Source organism: Cyrtonyx montezumae, unplaced genomic scaffold (genome assembly GCF_038088225.1).
Source record: "Cyrtonyx montezumae isolate F1298 unplaced genomic scaffold, pur_monq_1.0 scaffold_23, whole genome shotgun sequence".
Lineage (NCBI taxonomy): Eukaryota > Metazoa > Chordata > Aves > Galliformes > Odontophoridae > Cyrtonyx > Cyrtonyx montezumae.
The window spans coordinates 1,799,108-1,820,241 of NW_027071970.1; the positions used below are offsets into that span (position 1 = coordinate 1,799,108).

Below are 21,134 nucleotides of genomic sequence, written 5' to 3' on the forward strand. Positions count from 1 at the left end.
GGCGTGCCGCTCCCCCCCCATCCCCCATCCCCCCCGGAGCGGTGGCGGAGCTCCGTTGTGAGCATGCTCGTGGCCCCGCGGCGGCGATCACCGGAACGATGTGAATGGTTGTGATGGGTTTCGGTTGTTTTTTTTTTTATTATTATTATTATTATTATTAAAATAAAATTCCAAATGTTTATAAACGTACCACTTCCGGCCTCTATTGGGAACATGTGCGTGTTGTCGCCCCCCCCAACCCGCGCTCCGCAGCTCCGCCGTCCCGGCCGTGCCCCCGCCCCCGCCGCTCCCATCCCGGCCCTTTCTGGGCCGCCTCCAACTTTCCCCGGCCGGGGCGCGGCTGTGGGGCTGCGCGGCTGCGGCCGTTGTGCGCCGCGCTCCGCTCTCGGCTCCGCTCCGCTGCGCGGCGGATGGCGGCGGGGGTGCGGGGCCGGGAGGCGGCGGCGGAGCCCCCGCGGCGGTCGGAGCGCGGCCCGGAACGGAGCGCGGAGCGGAGCGCGGAGGCGGCGGTGAGTGCCGGGGGGGGAGGGGGGGGAGAGCGGGGAGGGCTGCGTGCGCGGCCCCCCGGTCCCCCCCATCCCCTCCCCCCCATCCCGGTCCCCGCGCGTGCCGCGCAGGTGCCGGCCCGCTCCCGCCATCCTCTGGGGCTGCGCTTCTCGTGCCCCCCCCCCCCCCCGGTAGAGACCCCCCCCCAATGGAAAGGCCCCTCCGGCGAAGAGCACCGCAGCCAGAGGACCCCCCCTCAGTGACGGCCCCATATCTCGCCCCCAGCCCCGGGCAGGGACCCCCTCCAGGGCCCCCCCAGTTCACCGGTTTCCCGACGGGGGAGGGCAGATGGGAACCCCCGCGGTGCAGCGGTCCCCACGCGGTGCAGCCCCGTGGGGTTTGGCCGGGGGTGCTCCCTCCGCCGCCCCCCCCCCCCCGCCCTGCAGGTGACACCGCGGCAGTGGCAGAGGACCGGGCAGCTCTGGGGAGGGGCAGCGGCTGCAGATGGGGGACTCCCTAAGGGGAGGGGACACGGCGTGGAGAGCGTGGGATGCTGGAGGCAGCGGTGACACCCCTGGGATGGGGGTGGGAGTGCAGGGCCCTCTGTAACGGTTCTCCCCCCCCCACCCCCGCAGCTCACCATGGCCGAGCAGAGCAACATCCAGTCCGCGGCCTCCAAGAGCATCCGCCCCTTCCGCTCGAGCGAGGAGTACCTGGAGGCCATGAAGGAGGACCTGGCCGAGTGGTTCAACGCGCTCTACGACCTGGACATGGCGGCTGACACGTTCCTGGAGGCGCTGGCCACGGGCTGCCACCTGTGCCAGCACGCCAACAACGTCAACCGCGTGGCCCTCGAGTTCCAGCAGCGGCACCCCGAGGCGGCCGCACGCGTCCCCCGCAGCGAGGTCGTCTTCCAGGCCAGGAACGTGGCACCCGGATCCTTCGTCGCCCGCGATAACGTCTCCAACTTCATCCGCTGGTGCCGGCAGGACCTCGGCATCCAGGATGTGCTCATGTTTGAGACCAACGACTTGGTGCTGAAGAAGAACGAGAAAAACGTGGTCCTCTGCCTGCTGGAGGTGGCCAGGAGGGGCTCCAGGTTCGGCATGCTGGCCCCCATGCTGATCCAGATGGAGGAGGAGATCGAGGAGGAGCTGCGGGACCAGACGTGCGGGGTGGGAGCACCGCGGGGCGGCCGGGCCCTGCGCCCCGAGTCACCCGCGTACCCCGGGCAGGCACAGCGCGTCTCCCTGTGCGACCTGAGGAACCTGGACGAGCTGGTGAGGGCACGCGGGGTTCTGGGGGAGAGGGGCTCCACAGCTGCCCTGGGGGGGGGAGAGCTCCGTGCACCGGGCACGGAGCTGTAGGAGCAGTGGGGGCCTCTCTGTCCACCCTACACAGATCTCTGTGGCCCCTGGGAGGACCTCTGTGCGCCCATCTGGGAGCACTGTTGCCCATGGGAGGTCCTCCGTGTCCACCCCACTCGGCTCTGTGTGGGCCGTGGGAGGACCTCGCAGCCCAGCCGGGCTCTGTGCCCTCCGCGTGTCATGGGAGGTTTATTTTGGAGCCGTAATCACAGGGGAGATGTGGGAATCGCCACCACCTCCTCCCAGAGATGTGGGTGACATGGCGTGACAGGGCTGCCACCCCACGCCTCCCTCCACGAGGGAGAGAGGGCCACCGTCCCCTCCAGAGCAGCACTCAGCTGGGATTAACCGGGCTGGGCGCAGGATCCGGCCCTGTGCACCAGGCGGATTAACGCGTCTGGGGAGGGGCTGGGGGGCCGTGCCCTGCTCTGATCCCCTAATCCCAAAGCCTTTTTTAATTGAAACCCCACTTGCTTGCTAAGCCCAGCAGCCCGCTGCTCAGAGGGGGGCGTGGGGGGACACGCATCCCACCTGCCCCGCTCCCCATGGCCGGGTGCTGCCAGCCCCAAGTGCATTTTTCCGGGCTGCGTAATGCCTCTCCATGGGCTTTTATGGGCAGCGTTGGAGCCGGGGAGGAGCCTGGATCCGGCCAAGGTGGGGGGGACGGGTCCCCAGGGCTGGCAGCGCACGTCCCCGTGTCCCCCAGCACTGGGTCGGGCCCTGCAGCTCCCACTGGTGTGCCCCCCCCCCCCCCCGTGCCTCAGTTTCCCCGCGGTGGAGTGTGCTCAGTGTGCAGTGACGACCTGAAAGGAGGGATCGCAAACAAAAAAAAAGGCCATGCTACAAAGAAACGTGCAGCTGGGGAAGGCAGTGAGCTGGGGCTGCAGGTGCCGGGGGCAGCACCGCAGCAGCCGTGGCTCAGGATGGATTCCTGCCAGCGCCAAACCCCGGCACAACCCCGGGGGGAAGGGGCCGTGCCGGGGGTCCCCGTCCCCACACGCTCCCTGAGCTGCTCTGTGCCCGCAGTGCCAGCCCAGGCAGGATGCGGCCGCCTGCCCACGTCCCGGCTCGCAGTCGCTGCCTAATCCCTGACGTCAGCTCCTCGCACCTCCACGAAAAGGGACTTAACCCTTCTCCGTGCCTAACTGTGTGCGAGTGCGGGTGGTCCCTGCCCCGTGACGCTGCGGTGCTGCCCCCCGGGGGGGGTTTCCTTCCCGAGGTGTCCCCAACCGCGCAGTCAGTGCCCGTGGGGCTTCAGTGCCTGCCCCTTGGGGTCCCTGGGGGGAGCTGCAGGGAGTGGGGCGAGCAGAGCCGCGTCCAACCTCGTGGTTTGGGAACCCGTGTGAAAACTGATCCCAGGTACGGGCCTGGGCGGGGCGGGAGGGTAGCGGTGCTTTCTGAATTCATCTCTTTGCATTGCCCGGCCCTGGGAAGCCCCCACGGCCCTCCCCGGGGGAGGCTCTGTGGGCTCTGCTCCCACCGCTGACTGTGCCCTCATCTCTGCCCGCAGGTGCGGGAGATCCTGGGCTGCTGTACGTGCCCGTCCCAGTTCCCCATGGTCAAAATCTCAGAGGGTAAATACAAAGTGGGAGACTCCAACGCACTGATCTTTGTCCGAGTAAGAGCCGTCACGTCCCTCTCCCACTCCTTTCTCCGCTGGGGGGTGGGGGCCTGGGGATGCAGTGCTGGGGGCCCAAGGTGGGGCTGAGCTGGGGCCGGGGTTTGGTGCTGCGGTGCTCGGTGCCCTGGCCTGACCCCGAGGGGAGGGGATGGAATTTATCACGCCAGGAAGAGGAACAGGGAGCCGTGTCCTGGCACGGCCCTGCAGATAACAGCGCTGGTCATGGCCGGGGTCAGCCCTGCAGTTCCCAGGGTCTGGGAGGAGTAACCAACACTCATCCCACACGTAGCGGGAAACCCATAACCTACCCGAATTCACCGTTTGATCCTTCCCCTCCCCTCTCCCAAACGGCCCATCCGCTTGGGGTGGGCACGCTGAGCCTGCCCAGAGCCTGCCTGCTTTGGCTGGGAAGTTGTGACTGCCCATGCTGTCCCCAGGTGCTGAGGAGCCATGTAATGGTGCGTGTTGGAGGTGGCTGGGACACACTGGAACATTACCTGGACAAGCACGACCCGTGCCGCTGCTCCTCCCTATGTGAGTGACCCCGACCCCAGAATGTTCCACCTCTCTCGCACTTCCATGGGCTCCTTTCCCGTGGGTTGGGCCGGGCTGCTCGGGGCACAGATCTGAGTGAAATGAGAGTGAGACAACATTGCTTGCTTTGACCGCTGGAAGACCCACGTGCAGCACGAGGGGCAGGAAGGGCCGTGCTCCCCACCGACCCCATGCTGTCACCTTCTCTCGCAGCTCACCGCCTGCCCCCCGCCCGCACCATGGCCTTCTCCCCACCCAAACCCAGCCCCGCTCCCCACGCCCCCAGCCCCAGCACCCCACGCCGCGCTGATGTGACCGGCCCAGGGGACAGACGGCCGCCAGGATGGGGGGACACTGGCTGCAGCAGGACAGAGCGGGGCAGCGTCCCGAAGCCTGGGGCCATCCTGCCCCCCCGGGCCCCCGCCAGCCCGTCGAGGAGCCCCGGCAGCGCGCTCAGGTAGGGCCCAGTGTCTGTGGGTGCTGTGGGGGTGGGGGTCTCGCTGTCACCTCCTGTCCTGTGCTGTGACAGAGCCGGTGAGTCAGCCAGGACACGGGGGGGTGGGGGGGGGCATACAGGGCAGGCTGTGACACAGGGCCTGGCACAGCGGGACAGGATGGGGCCGCCCTGCTGCTATGGTAATGCTTCCCAAACTGAGCGCTGCTGCGTGGCGGGGGGGAAGGAAGCCGGGCTGGGCCGGGCAACCCTGGAGGCTGGGAAGGCCTCAGCCCCACGGCAGGACCTCAGCCCCATAGCAGGACCTCAGCCCCATAGCAGGCCTCATCCCTCACAGACAGCCCCTCTCCGCATCAGCTCCTGGGAACCGCGGCAGTCCTCGTCCCCACAGCAGGCACCCCCCCCCCCCCCCGCTCCCCTCCCCCACACAGACAGCCCCGGCCTCGCCCCGCCGCTTCCCGCGCCTTCACTGCGCACGCGCAGTGCTCTCCGCGCCGCCGCAGCGCGGGCGCGGTGCTGCCCCCTGGCGGCCGCGCGGGGTGCGAGCAGGGGGCGGGGGTGGGGCTCGTTGCCATGGGGAGGGGCGGGGGTGGGGGAGGGGCTGCAGGCGGTCCTGAGCGCGCGTGGGGATGCGGGGCGCGCCCTGCCCGGCTCCTTCTCCCCGCCCCAGGCCCCGCGACCCCGTCCGCACCCGCCGCCATTCCGGGGACAGCGACTCTTCGTCGGCCTCATCCGCGGGACCGCCGCGGGTCCCCCGCCCTCCGCCCGCCTCCTGCCCCTCTCCCCGCCGCCCTCCGCACGGCCGCAGCCGCTCGGGAGACCGCGGCCCCCTGGCCCTGCACCCCGCGGGGGTCGGGGAGGAGCGCGGCCGCCCTCGTGTCCCCAACGGGCCGGGCTCGGGGCCGCCCCGTGCCCGCAGCCAGGGCCGGCCCGGCGCTGAGCCCGTGCTGCTGATCCGGCGCGGGCGCGACGGGCAGCACTCGTGGGCGCGCAGCGATGGCGGAGCCCCCGGCCCACGGCGCTCCTCTCTGCCCGGGGCCGGGGCCGAGGACGCGGACGCCTTCCAGGAGGAGCTGGAGGAGCTGGCGCGGAGGCTGCGGGCACCGCTGCGCTTGGAGCCCGGGCAGGAGCAGCAGCTGCTGGGACGACTGGAGGAAGAGTTTTTGGCCAACACGCGGCTGATGGAGCTGGGGGACGGCGAGCCCTCGCCCCCCGCCCGCCCCACGCACGGCGTGCTGGAGCCCGGCAGCGGGGCGGCCGCCGACTCGGCCTACTGCTCCTCCTCGTCCTCCTCGTCCTCCCTCAACGTCCTCAGCAACAAGCACGGCACGCTGCCCGAGGACGGCCGCCGCAATGGGGGTCCACCGGCCGCCCCCCACCACCCACAGGAGCGCTGCGGCCGCCCCTCCAGCTCCTCGGACGAGAGCAGCTGCGTGCCGGCCTCCGGGGCCGAGTCCGACCCTGAGTGGGCACTGGTGGTGGAAGATGAGGGACCGGAGACGGCGGCGGTGCTGGGGGTCCCCACGTCACCTGCCCTGCGGCCCCGTGCCCGACCCCGGCTGGACGCGCAGCCCGGCAGGAAGCCCACCCGCATCCCTGCACCCCGGCCCCCCGCCAGCCCCCAGCCCTGGCGGGCACTGCACAACGTCCTGGCCTCACTGCTGGAGCCCGGCCGGGCACCGCGGGAGGGAGAGGGGCTGCGGGAGGATGCCTGGCCATGAGGAGGACACGTGGTGGCTGCAGCCCCCGGCACGGGACATGCGGGCGGCAGGGACGGTCCTTGGGCGGCTGTGGGATGGATGCTGTCATGGTGGGGTTGGCGGGGCTGACATATCCTTGAGGACGGCCTCGGTGTGATGGCAGTGGTGGCAGGAGCTGTGTCAGGCTGTTGGGAACAGGTCTGGGAGCAACCGGCTCTGCTCTGCTCCTTCTCTGCTCTTCACCGCTTTCGTCGTGCTCCGTCCTGCTCCCCTGGGCTTCCAGTGCTCCTCCTGCCCATCTCCCCACACCTGACAACACCTGGGGACACACAGCTCACGTCCTCCAGTCCTCTGCAGCATCTCCCCCAGCACGGGCTGGGCCCCGGGAGCCATCAAAGCCCAGCAGATCCGAGCCCGCCTGCTGCTGTGTGCCCACAGAACCTGGTCCTGCCCCTGGGCCATGGGGTTCTTGGGAAACATCCCTGCTGGGGATCCTGCATCCCTCGGGGTGGTGCCCACGGCCCCATGTGCAGTGCTGTGTCCGGGTCTGGGGCATCCAGTATGGGGCACCCAGTATGGGGAAGATGTGGAGCAGTTGGAGAGGGTCCGGAGGAGGACCACAAAATGATCAGGGGGCTGGAGCAGCTCCCCTACAAAGACAGGCTGAGGGAGCTGGGCTTGTTCAGCCTGGAGAAGGCTGGGAGGGGATCTCATCGCAGCCTTCCAGTATTTAAAGGAGATTATAAACCGGAGGGGCATCAAATATTTTTACAAGGGTGGACTGTGATAGGACCAGGGGGAGCTAAGCTCGAGGAGGGAAGGTGTAGGTCGGATGTCAGGGTGAAGCTCTTCACAGAGAGCAGTGAGGTGCTGGCACAGCTGCCCAGAGAGGCTGCGGGCACCCCATCCCTGGAGGTGTTCAGGACCAGGTTGGATGAGCTCTGGGCAGCCTGGGCTAGTGCTGGACGTGGAGCTTGGTGGCCCTGCCTGTGACAGGGTTGGAGCTTGGTGATCCTCGTGTCCCTTCCAACACAAGCCATTCCACCATTCTGTGACGTGATGTATATGAGCTGAAGGTTTTCTGTTCCAGGGATGTGTGGTTAGGGTAGAGGTATGCCCTCACACACCCAGCGTTGTAAATAAAGGAAGCCTACTCGCTGACTTTGCTTTGGAGTTAAGGAGTTTATTCCTGATGAAGATGATGGGAGAAGGCCACAGGGATAGGGCCTCCTCCAGCCCCACAGCACAAGGACACGGAGCCAGCACTGTGTCCACCAGAACCCCGGCTCCATTGCTGCAGAACTGCTTTATGATTTCCACCTCTCTTCCTCCTCACTGCACTTTTCCCCCCCAAACCACCTCCCCCACCCCCCTGCACAGCACCAAGCTGTCCTGGGCCCCTTATCTGAGCTATCACAAGGGCACAGCCCAGAGGAAGCTCACAGCATCATCCTTCCCAGCCCAGCCCTAACACCCCAGACAGGCTGCCAGTTGTGTGGGCAAATGTCATCTTTATTCCAGGCTGGCTTAAAACGAGTGAACATAGAATATATTCATATTTTATATATTTATAAGGTATTTCACGATGGGGTCTGAAAACTTGAACCGGGCACTTCTATTGACGAGTGATGGATGGCTTTATTTTGGGGCAGGGTGGACAAGGTATGTCACCACTGGGATAGGGGGAAGGGCCCCTCTGGGTGAGAAGGGGAAAGGGAGGGAGCTGCTATGGGGCCTTGGATTAAGTCTGTGCTGGTACCCCCCTGCAAAGAGAGGGAGCCCTGCAGGAGAAGGGAAAAGCCCTTTTTGTACAGCACACACGGGTAAAGATTTCAACTTGAGACCTTGAGAGCATCACCCATGGGGAGGGACCTTCCCCGTGATTCATCCCAAGCTCTCAGGGCCCCAACCAGCCCCCATCAGGCTCTGAGCCAGCCCAGGGAGGGGGACCCCCAGCACGAGGAGCGATGGATCCCCCAGGGGGGACAGGAGGAAACAGAGCTGGGGAGCAAGCTGGAGTCACAGCTGGGCTCCCTCCAGGAACAGCTAACAGGGAGGACAGGGCACAGTTCACCTAGGGACTGGAACATAGGGCAGGGGGGCTGGGACACCCCCATCCTCCTCCTCCACCCTCCTGGGAAGCGACGGCTCCGTGCTCAGGGTAAAAAAAGAGAGGAAACATGCAGGCAGCTCCTGCCCCACCATCAGTTCTTCAGGATGGCATCGTAGGCCTGGTAGATGTACTGGGAGACCTCCGGTGCCCGGCATTTTAGCGACAGCTGGGGAAGAGAGGAGACACCAACCGTGGCACTGAGGCCTGCAGCATGGCCGTGCCCCATCATCACACACCCACAGGGCACAGGATGGGCTCAACACATGGATGGGGGACATCAAGCCACCCCCAGTGCCCTCCCCAGCCCCGCAGCAGCGTTCACATGCAGGGAAGCAGGCGTGCATCTTGGCTCAGGCTTTCACCCACTGCCTGCAACTCCACTGGGCACTTCCCCAAAGACATCTCCTAAGCCTGCCTTCATTCCAAAATTGTGCTTTTGATGTCTCACTGCTCTCGGCTCCTAGAGTTGCAGGTCAGCAGGGCAGAGCTGAGCACGTGTGCCCAGGACAAGGACCTGCAGCTATCCTCATCCAAAGCACACCCACAGCAGGGCAGGGCTGATGGAAATGCTCCGACCCCGCCAGACCAACAGGGAAGGGAAAAGCAGCCAGGCACAGCCCAAAAGCAAGGGTAGAAACCATTCTGCTAACCTCCAAATCCTGCAACAGCGGGGCAGGCAGCAGTGGGCAGGCGGGCAGCAAGGGAGACACAGAGAGATGAGTCAGCACCAGAGCTCATCCCAACCACCCCAAAGAGAAAGGAGGGGGGAGGGGGGGACAGGGACAGAGCCCCAGCACCGCGGGTTATCTGGGGGGGAGACTGGGTGGCCAGGACCTTGCTGCTTCCTTCACAGACACTGCTAAGGTGGTGGCTGCCTCCCTGCTGCTGCAACCCCACGAAGGGCACAGCAAGGGACACAGGGCTAGGCCGAGGGGCAGGCAGCGGGGGCTGGGCCTTACCGTGAAGCTGGGGTTGCTGGGCTGGATGCGGAGCTCCGCCAGCACCCAGATGCCATTGGTGAGCTTCAGAGACTGGTAGAGCATGTCCTGGCCCTCCACGTTCCTCTTGGCGATGGTAAAGATGTTGCTGCCTTGGAGCTTGCTGCTGACAGCATCTGGGTGGGCAAAGGAAGAGCTCAGCACCAGCTCCTGCTGGACCCCAGCCCTGCTTCGGCCCCATTTTCCCTGTCACGTCTCTTGGTGGTCCATGCTTCTACAACTGGAGCAGCATGTTCCTGCTGAGAGACGCAGGGGCTTCGGGGAAAGGACAGGGGGATCCAAGCCCTGTGTGAAGGTGATGAGGTTGGGGCTTCCCAGTCCTAGTTCAGCCCAGCACTGCCTGAACACAGGGCAACAAACCATCCCTCCATGGAGGCCAGCAGTCCCTAAGATGCTGTGACTGTCTCTGTTACTGTGGGGCAGGAATAAGGGGAGCTCCAAACTCCTCACAACCTGAGCTGGGCTAACAGGGGTAGGGGGAAGGTGGCCACCAAGTCCAGCTCTGAGGATGTGGCTGGCCGAGAGCCCTTGTGAAGGGTTTGGACGCACCTGCACTGAGGGAACAGTCCTTGATCTGGAACTGGGCCTCATTTTCGTTGGGAATGTCCTTCCAGGTGGCGAGGAACATCTGCCGCTCTGCAGCCAAAACAAAGCAAGGCACTGAGGTGACAAGTGGGATCCAACCCTTCCAACTCCCAACACAGGGGCCGTGCTGTGGTGGTGCTGGGGGCTGAGGCACCAGCACAGAATCCCCCCCCGCAGCCGCTCGAGATCTGCCTCACTCAGCTGCTTGCTTTTGAAAACAGCAAGCTCATCTGCCTTGGTGAAGAGGCTGGGGAGTGCCAGACTGGACAGCAAGAGTTCCCAAAGGCAGCAAGAGTCAGGATGTGGCTCAAGTCACCCTGGGCACCACAGTGTGGTGATGCTGACACAGCCACACTCCAGAATCTTAATTGCTTCTCACTCCCCAGGGCTCCCAGCCCCAACCCGAACACTAAGCACGTGGTTGGGAGGATTTTAGTGAATGGGATCGTACCCATGCTCCAACTTACCCATCTTCCCATCCTCCACAAAGAGGATGTGCAGAGGGTAGAGAGTGCTAAAGTAGAAGACATCAATGTTGTTCTTCACCGCAACCTGGGATGGGAGGAAGGACATCAGGATGTCAACATGCAGGGGGGGACACCCGGGTCCAACTGTGAGCCCCTCAGGCAAGCGTGGGAGCTCTCACCTGCAGGTTGTTGAGGGGATCCATCTTCATGACAGAACCCACAGTGTTCAGAGGGAGGGAAATCTCCACCGACTGGTTGGGAGCAAGGGGTGCATGCACCTGGAGAGGGGCAGCTGGGGCCAGGCCAAAGCTGGGGGGACACACAGCACTGGGTCAGGGCTGTCAGCCCACTGTTGTCCCTGCCCCCACCACCAGCTCTGGGACCTCCAGGAACCGCCTCATCTACCTGCACCATTATTTCCTCCACTCATGGAAAGAGTCCAACTCACTCCTGCCCATGCTTGCCCAGCAGAGGTATCCCACCCCCAGTGAGACACCTTTCACCTCCAGATCTCCACACATTTTTAGTGTTTGTGTACCACCTCATTAGGAGCACATCTTTTTCGTGCTCCTCTGTGTTCACCAGGACAAATAAGGAGACATCTGTGCCTGGGGAGGCGGCCATGCCCCAGCAAACAGCCTCCTCAGTCAACTTCTCAGAGGCTTTGGGTTGATGTCCATCACCATCGGAGCCATCAGGGAGAGAAGGATCATCACGTGAGGCTGTTCCCTGGCAGATGTCACCACAGCCCTGTCTGCTCACCCTTCTCTGAGCTGAGGAGGTGCCACCCAGCATTCTCACCAGCCCATGTCACCGCAGCCCAGGAGACAACTCACCTGTTGCGGTTGAACTGGATTGCAAAGTCAGACATGACCTGCAGGGCCTTGTTGGTCAGCACCAGGTCCATGCAGATGGAGCCCACCTGCCGGCTGAAGGTGCCAGAGATCTCCAACCCCTTGGCCTTCATGGCAGGGAGCCACACCTGAGAGACACCAAATCCACAGAGGCTTATCCAAACCGAGCGCTTCGGTGCCCGCTCTCAGCCCAGAGCAGCAGCAGCATGCCACCAGAGTGCTGCTGTCCCACTCACCGTCTTGGGTGCCACGTAGGACCCCGACAGAGTGCCCACTCCCCCGGTGAGGTCGAAGAGGTCCCCCAGGCCACTGTTGAGGGGTGCTCCCATAGCAGCCGGCGCTGCAGGGCCGGGCGCTGTGAAGCCACCACCACCAGCACCCATCTGCAGAGATGAGAGAGCATCAGGGCCACAGCAGCAAGGAGGAGGGGAGAAGAGGAAGAGGAGGAGGAAGAAGAGGCAAAGGGTGCAAGGGCACTCACAGCAGGGCTGCCTCCCACATCACTGCGCAGCTGCAAGAGACAAGAGACTGCTGTTGGTGCAAAGGGTGCTTCCAAAAAGGCACAAGCAAGGGCTTGGGGTCACTGGGGTACGGAGGGGAGCAGGTGCTCCTTGCCATGGGTATGTGGTTTAGTGGTGGGACTCAGTAGATGCAGTTATGGCTGGGTTCGGTGTTTGAGGATCTACTCCAACCACAGCGATTCTGTTTTAGCCAAGAAGGGCTGAGCTCAAACCTCAGCTGAGCCCCCTGTGCACACCAGGAGCCAGAGAGGTGAAGGCTGAGTGGTTTTGGGGCTGGCTGGCTGTCACCAGAGAGGCACAGGGTCTGTGGAGGTGGGCATGGGCACTGCAGGGGGTAGAGGGAAAAAAAAAGGTCTGATCCATACCCCTTCCGACTCGTCCCCCATCTCCAAGCAGAAGCAGGCAATGCAGAGAGGAGAGCACATGCAGAGAAGCCAGGAGAGAAGAGAGACAAAAACAGAGAGAGAAAAGAAAGGCAGGACAGAACAGATTAGTCCCACCATGTCTCCTCCTCCTCTCCCCACAGGTTTGGACACTCTGGGGTTAGCAGGGCACGTCCCCAAGTCATGCAGCTGTTTGGGGTTGAGCGGGGACTCAGAAGAGGAGCCCCCACCGCAGCAGCACAGCAAGTCTGTGGGGGCACCCACAGCAGAGAGGCTGCAGGGAGCTCGCGTGCAGGAATGGGAAAAAAAGGCACCAAGAAGCCCTGCTCCAGCCATCTGACAGGGATGAGACTAATTAGCACCCCTCCCATCGCAAGCTAGAGAAGGAACAGATTAGCCTAGATGTCCCCAGGCAGATAGCTCCAAGCAGGAGCCCTCCCACCCACACCCGAACCCCAGCATGGCAACCCACCAGGCTATCCAGGCCCCCTCCCAGGAGGTCCACAGCTCCCATCTGCACAGAGGTGGCCAGGGGGGGCCCGCTGACAGGGGGGGCCAGGTCCAGGTTCAGCAGGTCCCCCAGCAGGTCGCCCTGCGCTGGGATGACGGCGGGCTGCTCCGCTGCCTGCCCAGCTGAGGGTGCTGATTCAGGGCTCTCGACACTCTCGCTCCTGGGGCAAAGGAGAACGGGGAGGCGTGAGATGCTGGAAGAGTCCAGGTAAGCCAGTGGGTCCTGGAGCCCCCGCAGCTGAGGAGCACTCAGCTGGACTTGACAATGAGACACCCCGCTCCAGTGGGGCTCCTTGATGCTATCTTTCAGACTCGCCTACTCACACCTGAGATCTCCAGCTCTGGCAGGACAGTATGGACCCCATACTGCTCCTACTTGGAGATGCTCCTACAGGGGACCGCTCCCCTTGGGGACCCTCCAATTCACTGGGTCATGCTGCGACCACAGCAGTGACAGTCAGCCCAGCTCCACATCCACCCCCATTGCACGCACCCTGCTCTGGATGTCCCAGAACCCCACGGGGACACCCCTACAGCTGGTGGGGACACTCACGAGCCCGTTCGTGGCAGCAAGCTCTTGTGCACAACCCCTCTGCTCCCCTCCACGAAGGCGCTGGGTGGCTTGTGATAGACAGAGGCCAGCGTCCCGATGTAGCAGATGAGCTCATCCAGCAGCGTGGGCTCGATCAGGTCTGTCTCCTCAGAAATAAGTGGCTTCTCTGCCAGCACCACCTCCTTGGCTGCCACAGGGTCAGTGGACAGCAGGCGCCAGTAGATGTAGCCGCGGTCCCGCAGGTCAGGGTTGTCGGAGTCCTTTGGGAAGCAGAGGGGTAAGTGGCAAAGCCATGGGGTGGGGGAAGCTGCAGAGCATCCCACAGCCACAACCACCTCGGCCCCATCTAAGTCTGCAGTGTCAGAGTGGGTAAGTTACAGCTGTGTTGTGTCCCATGACCGTGGTTGGACTTTACAGGTCTTTCCCAGGCTAAATGAATAACTGTGCTCTGCTACACAGACACCACTGGCTTCCATGAGGAAGCTGCACATCCTACAGGACACCATGTCCCCATTCTCCAGGACTCTAACAGCAAGCTTCCCCTGATTTAGGCTCTTATCCACCACGGGCATCGTGCCATCACGACCTGCTGCTGCTCAGGGAGGCTCAGCAGGGTTGGTGGGATGCTTTGCTGGGCACAGGAGCTGGCACCCACCTGTGTGGCCAGGCTCAGCACCTGCTGCACCAGCTCCTGGGTCTCGGTGGGCTTCTTCAGGAAGAGCTTCACGATGGCTGTCAGCAGCTGCAGCTGGACCTGCGGGCACCAGCGAGATCAGGGAGAGACACACAGAGGAAGAACAGGAGTTCTCCCCATGCACAGTGCTGGCATGGGACTTTGCACAGCAGGTCCACGGGTGAAACCATCAGCCCCAGCTAAAGGGCAGCCTAAAGCAGCTGGGACCAAGCCCAGGACTTTTCCAGCTCCAAAAGGGCTGATCCTGTGCCAGCACCAAGCGAGCACGGATCCCTTCCAGCCTTGAGGAAGGGAAGGTGCTTGGGTGGCATTTCACAGAGGATGCTTTGCATCCAGGAGGACGGTTCCAGGATCGTGCAGTGGTGGCTGCTCTGTGGCATAAGCAGCAGCCCCACATCCACACCCACGCCCCCCAGCCCCTGCACCTGAGTGCTCTCATCGTGGAAGCCCTCCAGGAAGCTCTCCAGCAGCTCGTCAGCATTGTCAATGCGCTCGGCGTACTCGCCCACGATCCAGATCATGGCAGCCCGTGCCTCAGGCTCATCCAGCGAGTCCAGGTTCTCACACAGGGTGGCAATGACACTCTCATACCTGTCAGAATGAGGGCACATCACCAAAAAGCCCAGGCTCTAATGTCACCTCATCACTCATAGCAGCACAGTTCCCAGAAAGTTCCTGTTTTCCTAGTGGAAGACTTCAAGCCAGCAAAGGGGAGCAATAAAGCGATGCATCACCATCTGAAAAGGGTTCTGTTTGATTCCTGGGAAGGTCAGGAAGTGTAAAACACTGACACATGCATGCTCAGTTGCACCCATGCTGCCTTCAGTACAGCTCTGCTTTCAGGACACATGAGAGTCTTTAATTATCTGCACTGGGAGAGTTTGGGTAACTGGAAGAAAGATGGGAGGATTTCCATAAATCACTCCCTTCAGAATGACTTTCACAGAAACAGAGCACGCCACTACTTCTGTACCCAGACACAAAAGACACTGGATGCAGCACAGGGATGTTTGCTGAGCAAAACACACTGCTCATTTGCCAGCCTCACCTGTCTGCTCTCCATCCTTTCTCTCCACCCCCGAATATCTATGCAGATTTCTAACTCACTGATTGCTATCCCTACTCCCCCCCAGGCAACGGGGAGCACAGGAGGCAGCCCAGCCTGCCCCTCCCCCCACGTACTTGTTGGGGTACTTGCGGAAGATGTCCTTGATGACGACGATGGCCTCCTGCACCACGTAGTTGACCTTGGTCTGGATGAGGTCCAGCAGGGTGCTGACACAGCGCTCTGCTGATTGCTGTTGGAGGGGCTCAGTCAGTGATGCCCTCGCACCCCCACCCAACAACGCTGCCACGCTCCCTTAACCCAACCCAGAGCAGAAGAGGGAGAGGCACATGTGTTGTCTCCCCTTTGCACACCCCAAATCCTACATGTGTTCCAACAGATGGTAAAGAGATGGAACACACCCTGGCTCGTTCCCATCTCCTGGGAGAGCATCCCTGGGATGCAGCAGCCTCCAGCTGATCCACAACAGGCTGAAGAGCAACACATGCTTAACAACGACCACCAGCAGAACACTAAGCACCGTGGGGATGGCACGACAAGGCTGCCCTGTCCCTCCCCACGGCAGTCTCACCTCCACCTTGATGGCACAGCGCCCGATGGCTCGGACTGCCTTCCTGACAAAGTCCACGTCCACCTCTGTGGCATATTCCTTCAGCTCGGCCAGCACCTGCCACGGGGACAAGGTGGTGAGCATGTGATGGCCAGGAGAGACACCGACCCACAGATGCCCCCCAGCACAACACCCCAAATCTCAGCTGGCTGCCAAACTACAGCCAGATCAAAATTTTAACCTGGCAGCCACAGCCCTGGTGGTACTGAAGCACGAGACGGGTGGGGAGGATGCTCTGACAGGGACAGTCAAACCTCCCCGTGCCCACCCAGACCCCAACCTGTGCAATGTTGGCCTGGGAAGCCAGGCGGATCATGATGTCCAACTTCTCCAGCTTGACGTAGATGGGGTCATTGTACTTGACAAAGAACACCTTCATCTCATGCTTTAGGATTTCGGGTCTGAGGAACAAGGAGAGGCAGCAGTTAAGAGACCTGGTCAATGCAAGCAGAGCTTGAAGTTGCTCCCTGGCCACAAGCAGAAGGTTTGGGGGCTGCTCAATTCTAAGGAGCCCAAGATGCTGTGATCTCCCCCCTGAGAACTCTGATCCCTGATTCCCTTTTGCTGGCACAGAGGGAACACAGAACAACCTTGCCACAAACAACAACCAGATGCACAGCAACAGGGCGCACCGGCCTCAGCAAGGTTGGACTGGGCATCCTGAGGAAGCAGGGAAGCCAGCCCAGAGCCCAGGGCCAAACTGGACCTTCCTCACCAGAACAGCCTCTAAGCTGGGAAGGGGACAGGCCAGGTCCCCAAGGAGCCAACCTGCTTTCTGCATTCCCACTCACAGGGACGCTAATTACTTTCCACTTCTCCCAGAAGTTGCTGCTATTTTTAATAGGCAATAACAGCAATGCCAGTGGGGCAACAGATCAGCTGACTGCAGCTCTCCAGCTGGCCCTGCTGACCTGCACACACAGGAGGGGCCTCGGGCACCTCCTGCCCTCCAATAGTAGCAATAGATCAGCCACAGGAAAGAGGACTTTCAGGACTCGCCTGTCTGATGAGGACAACCACAAAGAAACAAGCTATTCTCATGAAAATCCCTCACTAGGCTAAGATGATTAAACCAGTGCCTCAGCTTTTAGTCTTTCCACCCCCTGCTCCCCAAAATAAGCAACGAATTAAGTGAATCCCATCCCACTGCCTCAGCTGGTGCTCTGCGCCCAGCCCTTGGATTTCAGCAATGAGAAAGACCAAGCACCAGGTTGTGTCACCAAAGCCTGGACACCATTACAGCCACCAGAAAGCCCAGCACGCTGGGACGCAGCACCTGGAGGCAGGAGGACGCTCACCTCTTCTGCACAATGAGGTTGATGTTGCGCAGAGCCACGTACTGCAGCTCGGGCTCAGCAGACAGCAGGGTGACGAGCGGCGGGGCCAGCTTCTTCAGCAGTGTACCATAGTAATCCAGGTCCTTGGACAGCATCTCCATGAACTTCATCAGCACCTTCACCGCCGAGAGCACCACTGCAGAGTTGGCGTGGGACAGCCGGGGCGTCACCCGCTCGCAGATGCTGCAGGGGTTGAGGGTGAAGGGAAAGGAAACAGTCAGAGCCAGGCACCCTACTGAGAGCACCAAGGGACGAGGCGTCGGCAGTCTGTGGCAAGCTGGGCAGCCAGCATGCAAAATTTCCCCCAGAAGATGTGCAACTGTCTCTTAAAGGCTCCTGCTAATGGTTTATTTCCCAGCAAAGACCTCCATGCAGTTGGATCTGCCCAGTGCTCAGCCTGCTCTCACTTGAAGCACGCTCAGATCACGTCTGGAGAATTCTGTTCCTCACGCCAGTGTGAGGACAGCACTCACTAAGGGGCTGTGGAGTTCCCATGCACAATGCTACGCTGATGTCAGCAGTTCCCCCCTCCCCCAGCAGCAGGAAGCCAAGGGTGGGGAGCAGTGCAGACGGAAGCACGAAGGCACTTCTCAGAGGAGAACAGGCAGCGTCAGCACCATCCAGCCAGCACCCTGCTGTCCCCGTGCCCTGTCCCACCTCCCTCACCTCTGGGCCTCCCGGTCATCCTTGGGCATGTAGTTGGCCAGGCAGTCCAGGATGAAGATCTGGCCCCATTCGGTGCACTCGTTCAGGGCCGTGAGCAGCTTGTTGATGGACTGGGGGTTGAGGTCCAGCAGGTTACTGCTCGGGTGCGACTCAGCAATCTCCGACAGCGCTGCCACAGCGTTAGCCACTACCTGCCAGAGGGGATGGGACACGAGTGATGGGACAGCAAGCACGGCGGGATGGCAGTCGTGGTTCTGGAGGAAAGCTGCTGCAAGCAGACGAGCTGCATCATCAGTGTGGGGCCCTCGCTCTGACATCTGGGCACCAGCTTCTCCTCCCCACCAGCTGATGTGCAGATGAGCTGTCACTACACATCCCCACCACCCATGCTGTGACTCTTTCCCCATCGCTGCTCAGCGATTTGGGTGGGCAAATCCTACAGCCCTGTGCTTTTCCTGTCTCTCCATGCAGCCACCCTAGGCAGGAAAACAGCAGATCTGAGCTGAGGGCCACGATCACATCACTCCAAGCTGGTGTGAGGCACCAGACATGCAGCATCACAGCACTCCCAGCCAGCAGCTCCTGCCTGATGCCTTTCCTGCTCCCCACAGGGAACAGAAGCTAACAACACGTGGGAATTAATGAAATCTCACATCTAAAAGCAGCTGGGTGACAGTTACTGGACAAGAAGAGCAACCCCAGGAACAGCTGTCCATAAAAGCGACCAAAAAGTATCAAGAAACAAAGGGGAACGTGGGAGCAAGGATATGGGGATGCAGAAATGAGGGAGAGCATCTGCTGCACCAGATGGGGAAAGCAAAGTCTGATCACCATGGGGTTGGAGTCCGAGATGAGGTCCTTGAGGGTGTCCAGGAAGCCCTGGTCCTCCACCAGCTGGGCGTTGATGTCATGGAGCTTGGCCACGCAGACAGCCGCCGTCTTGCGCACGTACGGGTCCTCATCCTTCAGGCACTTGCGCAGGGGCTCGCAGAGGTACTCCGTGATTTTGTCCACGCGGATGCAGCCCATGGTCCGCACGGCCAGGGCACGGATCAGTGGGTTTGGGTCCTCACAGTCCTGCAGCAGCAGAGGGGACAGTGAGAGCTCCAGCCCTTCCAGCCACAGCCACCAGCAGTGCTTTCAGAACCTCGATTTTCCTTCAGGTTCCTGAAGCCCTGAGGTTTTAGCCTTCAGCTCTCAAGTGGAGAGAGCTCATCCCATGGAAGGAGTTGTGTCTCATTCCATAATTTGGAGTGCACTGAACACTCTCTAACAGCTCTCACCCCAAATGTGCCCCAGGGCCAGCTGTCTGCCTGGCTTACACCAGGGACACAACCCACCCTGCACCCCCAGAACAGCTACCCAACCTGGGGAACGCACCAAAAGCACCAAACCTTCCTGGAAAGGCTTTCCACAAAAGGATTTGGTGACTCAGTGGCTTCCAAGAAACACACTCTCCAGCTCCCAACCCCAAGAAAAGGACCACTTTCTCTGCAGCAAGCTCAATGGAGGGCACCTCCAACACAGGAGCCACCACCACCAAAAAACGTTTTCCACGTGCACTGTGGCAAATTTGCTCTCTTATCCCATGCAATGGGAGCGCTCATGCGTTGAGAGCGAGCTCTGGGCACCTGCTTGCCCTCCCTTTGGTGGCAGGGGGCCCTCACCTTCACGAAGGTGTTGACAGCCATGATGGCCATGTCAGGCTGGCTCTTGGCGTAGTTCATCAGGTAGAGGTAGACCAGCTTCTTCAGCTCCAGGTTGTCTGTCTGCATGCAGTTCACCACATCCGGGAAGAGAGCGCTGAAATGTGAAGCACCACAGATCTGAGGGCAAGTGACTGGGATGGGGTGTTAACACAGGCACCGTGCCATGCTGCCACGCGTCCCTTTTGGCCTGGGAGAGCCACCAAACCCCGTTTAGCCTGACACTGAGCACCTCCAGGAGTGGCACACCCAGGGCCAGGGTCTCAGCACCCACTGCGTATAGAATTTCCACCTAACCTATGTTTTCCTTCTCTTAGTTTAAAACCACTCTCACTTCTCCTATCACCATCAGACTGTGTGAAAAGTTGCTCTCCACCCATTTCATAAGTTCCTTTCAAGTACTGAGAGGCTGCAATGAGGTTTTCTCAGAGCCTCCTAGATCAAGCTGGCAATCTAGAAGGTATTTTTTCCATCCCAGATGACTCCATGACCCTAACTCAAGGACCTTAAAACCAGCTTGTGCTTGCAGGCTCCCACCAGGCCCAAGGAGTCCATTCTGCTGGGTCTGAAGCACAGCAAAAGCAGCTTTGTGAGGCTGCAAAGCACAGAACGAAGGGAAGAAAAGAGCTGCCAGGGTGAGTTTGTCCTTCCTGAGCCCACGGGTCAGGAGGACGGACACACCTGACGTCCTTGCCGACAGTCATGGAGGCGATCACCTTCTTCACCGCCTCCTTCTTCTTCTCCTTCTTGTCACTGTTCAGCTCTGCCTTCAGCTCGAAGATCTCCCCTGCAAGAAAGGCACGGGGTCAGCAGAGGGGTGCTAAGCAGGACCCCGGCAGGGCTGGGGGCTGCCGAGTACCCTTCCCCACGAAATCAGCGTGGAAAATCCCCGCTCACGGGACCACAGAGCGTCCCGAGCTGTTAGGAACCCACGGGATCACAGAGCCCAACCCTAAGCAGTGTGAGAGCCGTATCCCAGCGCTCCCTGAGCACAGTGCCCGTGGCCCTGGGATCTGCGCCCCGCCCCCCCAAACCCCCTGGGGCAGCACCCCTTCACCCCCACCCCATCCCCCTCACCCCACCGCAGCCCCCCCTCACCCTTCTTGGTGGTGGTGAAGTACTTGGAGTCCGTCATGGTGCCGCCGCGTTCCCTGCCAGGAGAGGCAGTGTCACCGACAGCCAAACGCGCGCATCCCGCCCCCAAACCCCCTCCGTTCAGATGGCGGAGCTCCGCTCCCGTCCCAACCCCCCCCACCCCCACCTGCCCGCCGCGCCGCCCGCTGCCCCCGGCCCCACCGGAAGTGAGGAGCGAGCGCTTTTCCGGGGCGTGGTTTAGGGGAGGGGAGGGGCGAAGGGGGCGGGGTCGGGGGCGGAACGGAGCCGGGACGGAGGGTGGGGACACGGGGTGGGGGTGGGGCGTGCGGACGTGGAGACGGGGATGTGGGATGGGGGTGGGGCGTGGAACCAGATGGGGATTGGGGAGGGGCACGGTTTGGGAGAAGGGACAGGATGGGATTGGGGGATGGGGACACGGGGTGAGATGGGGATGGGAAAGGGTGTGGGGGTGGGTGATGGGAATATGGGGACAAGGAGTGGAGACAGGATAGGACACGGGGACAGGGGTGGGGCTGGGGACGTGGTGTGGGGAGAAGCGAGAAGAGGGGTGGGGTGGGACAGGGGATAGGGGCAGGGGACGGGATAGGGAATGGGGGCGGGAGTGGGGACATGGGGTGCGGGCAGGGGATAAAGATGGGATGGGGGAGGGAGAGGGTGGGGACAGAGGACAGGGGTAGGAGAGGCACTGGGACCAGGGAAGGGACGAGGGATGGGAAAGGGCATGGGCATGGGAGAGGGGATGGGGACAGGGCAGGGGGACATGGGATAGGACAGGAAAGAGGCAGAGGGTGGG

At 61.9% G+C, this 21,134-nt stretch overlaps 2 protein-coding genes and 1 non-coding gene across 5 annotated transcripts; 1 reads left to right on the top strand and 2 right to left on the bottom strand.

The window, feature by feature from the left end:
- Positions 1–260: 260 nt before the first annotated feature.
- On the top strand, positions 261–6,183 carry GAS2L1 (growth arrest specific 2 like 1). The gene is made up of 6 exons (XM_065738773.1): positions 261–509; positions 1,122–1,766; positions 3,364–3,471; positions 3,912–4,008; positions 4,222–4,465; positions 5,133–6,183. Exons 1-6 carry the CDS (start codon positions 411–413, stop codon positions 6,181–6,183), a joined length of 2,244 nt encoding a protein of 747 aa, XP_065594845.1. The 5' UTR covers positions 261–410.
- A 1,470-nt stretch (positions 6,184–7,653) lies between these two features.
- Positions 7,654–20,498, bottom strand: AP1B1 (adaptor related protein complex 1 subunit beta 1). 3 transcript variants are annotated; one of them, XM_065738775.1, is made up of 23 exons: positions 20,487–20,498; positions 20,324–20,376; positions 19,907–20,012; positions 19,187–19,322; positions 18,351–18,596; positions 17,520–17,710; positions 16,815–17,036; positions 15,797–15,917; positions 15,478–15,573; positions 15,023–15,138; positions 14,266–14,431; positions 13,802–13,900; positions 13,147–13,406; positions 12,556–12,754; positions 12,066–12,086; positions 11,661–11,690; positions 11,416–11,562; positions 11,162–11,307; positions 10,505–10,634; positions 10,326–10,410; positions 9,823–9,909; positions 9,235–9,389; positions 7,654–8,441 (listed from the first exon to the last, which is right to left on the bottom strand). In XM_065738775.1, exons 2-23 carry the CDS (start codon positions 20,358–20,360, stop codon positions 8,367–8,369), a joined length of 2,871 nt encoding a protein of 956 aa, XP_065594847.1. In that variant the 5' UTR covers positions 20,361–20,376; positions 20,487–20,498; the 3' UTR covers positions 7,654–8,366. The 3 variants fall into 3 exon arrangements, with proteins under 3 accessions (XP_065594847.1, XP_065594848.1, XP_065594849.1); XM_065738776.1 differs by lacking the exons at positions 12,066–12,086; positions 20,487–20,498 and having other exon boundaries at positions 20,324–20,425; XM_065738777.1 differs by lacking the exons at positions 11,661–11,690; positions 12,066–12,086; positions 20,487–20,498 and having other exon boundaries at positions 20,324–20,425.
- Positions 10,954–11,058, bottom strand: LOC136050436 (small nucleolar RNA SNORD125). The gene has a single exon (XR_010622388.1). It is a non-coding gene; the product is annotated as a small nucleolar RNA SNORD125 (small nucleolar RNA).
- Positions 20,499–21,134: the final 636 nt, after the last annotated feature.

Excerpts from the sequence above, each read along its gene's own strand:
- AP1B1 (XM_065738775.1), bottom strand. The coding sequence starts at position 20,360 with ATGACGGACTCCAAGTACTTCACCACCACCAAGAAGG. Across the intron at positions 19,323-19,906 it reads ACTGTCGGCAAGGACGTCAG|CGCTCTCTTCCCGGATGTGG; the intron begins GTGTGTCCGTCC and ends TTCACATTTCAG. Across the intron at positions 10,411-10,504 it reads ATCCCCTCAACAACCTGCAG|GTTGCGGTGAAGAACAACAT; the intron begins GTGAGAGCTCCC and ends CTCCCATCCCAG.
- GAS2L1 (XM_065738773.1), top strand. The coding sequence starts at position 411 with ATGGCGGCGGGGGTGCGGGGCCGGGAGGCGGCGGCGGAGCCCCCGCGG. Across the intron at positions 3,472-3,911 it reads ACGCACTGATCTTTGTCCGA|GTGCTGAGGAGCCATGTAAT; the intron begins GTAAGAGCCGTC and ends TGCTGTCCCCAG. Across the intron at positions 4,466-5,132 it reads AGCCCCGGCAGCGCGCTCAG|GCCCCGCGACCCCGTCCGCA; the intron begins GTAGGGCCCAGT and ends TCCCCGCCCCAG.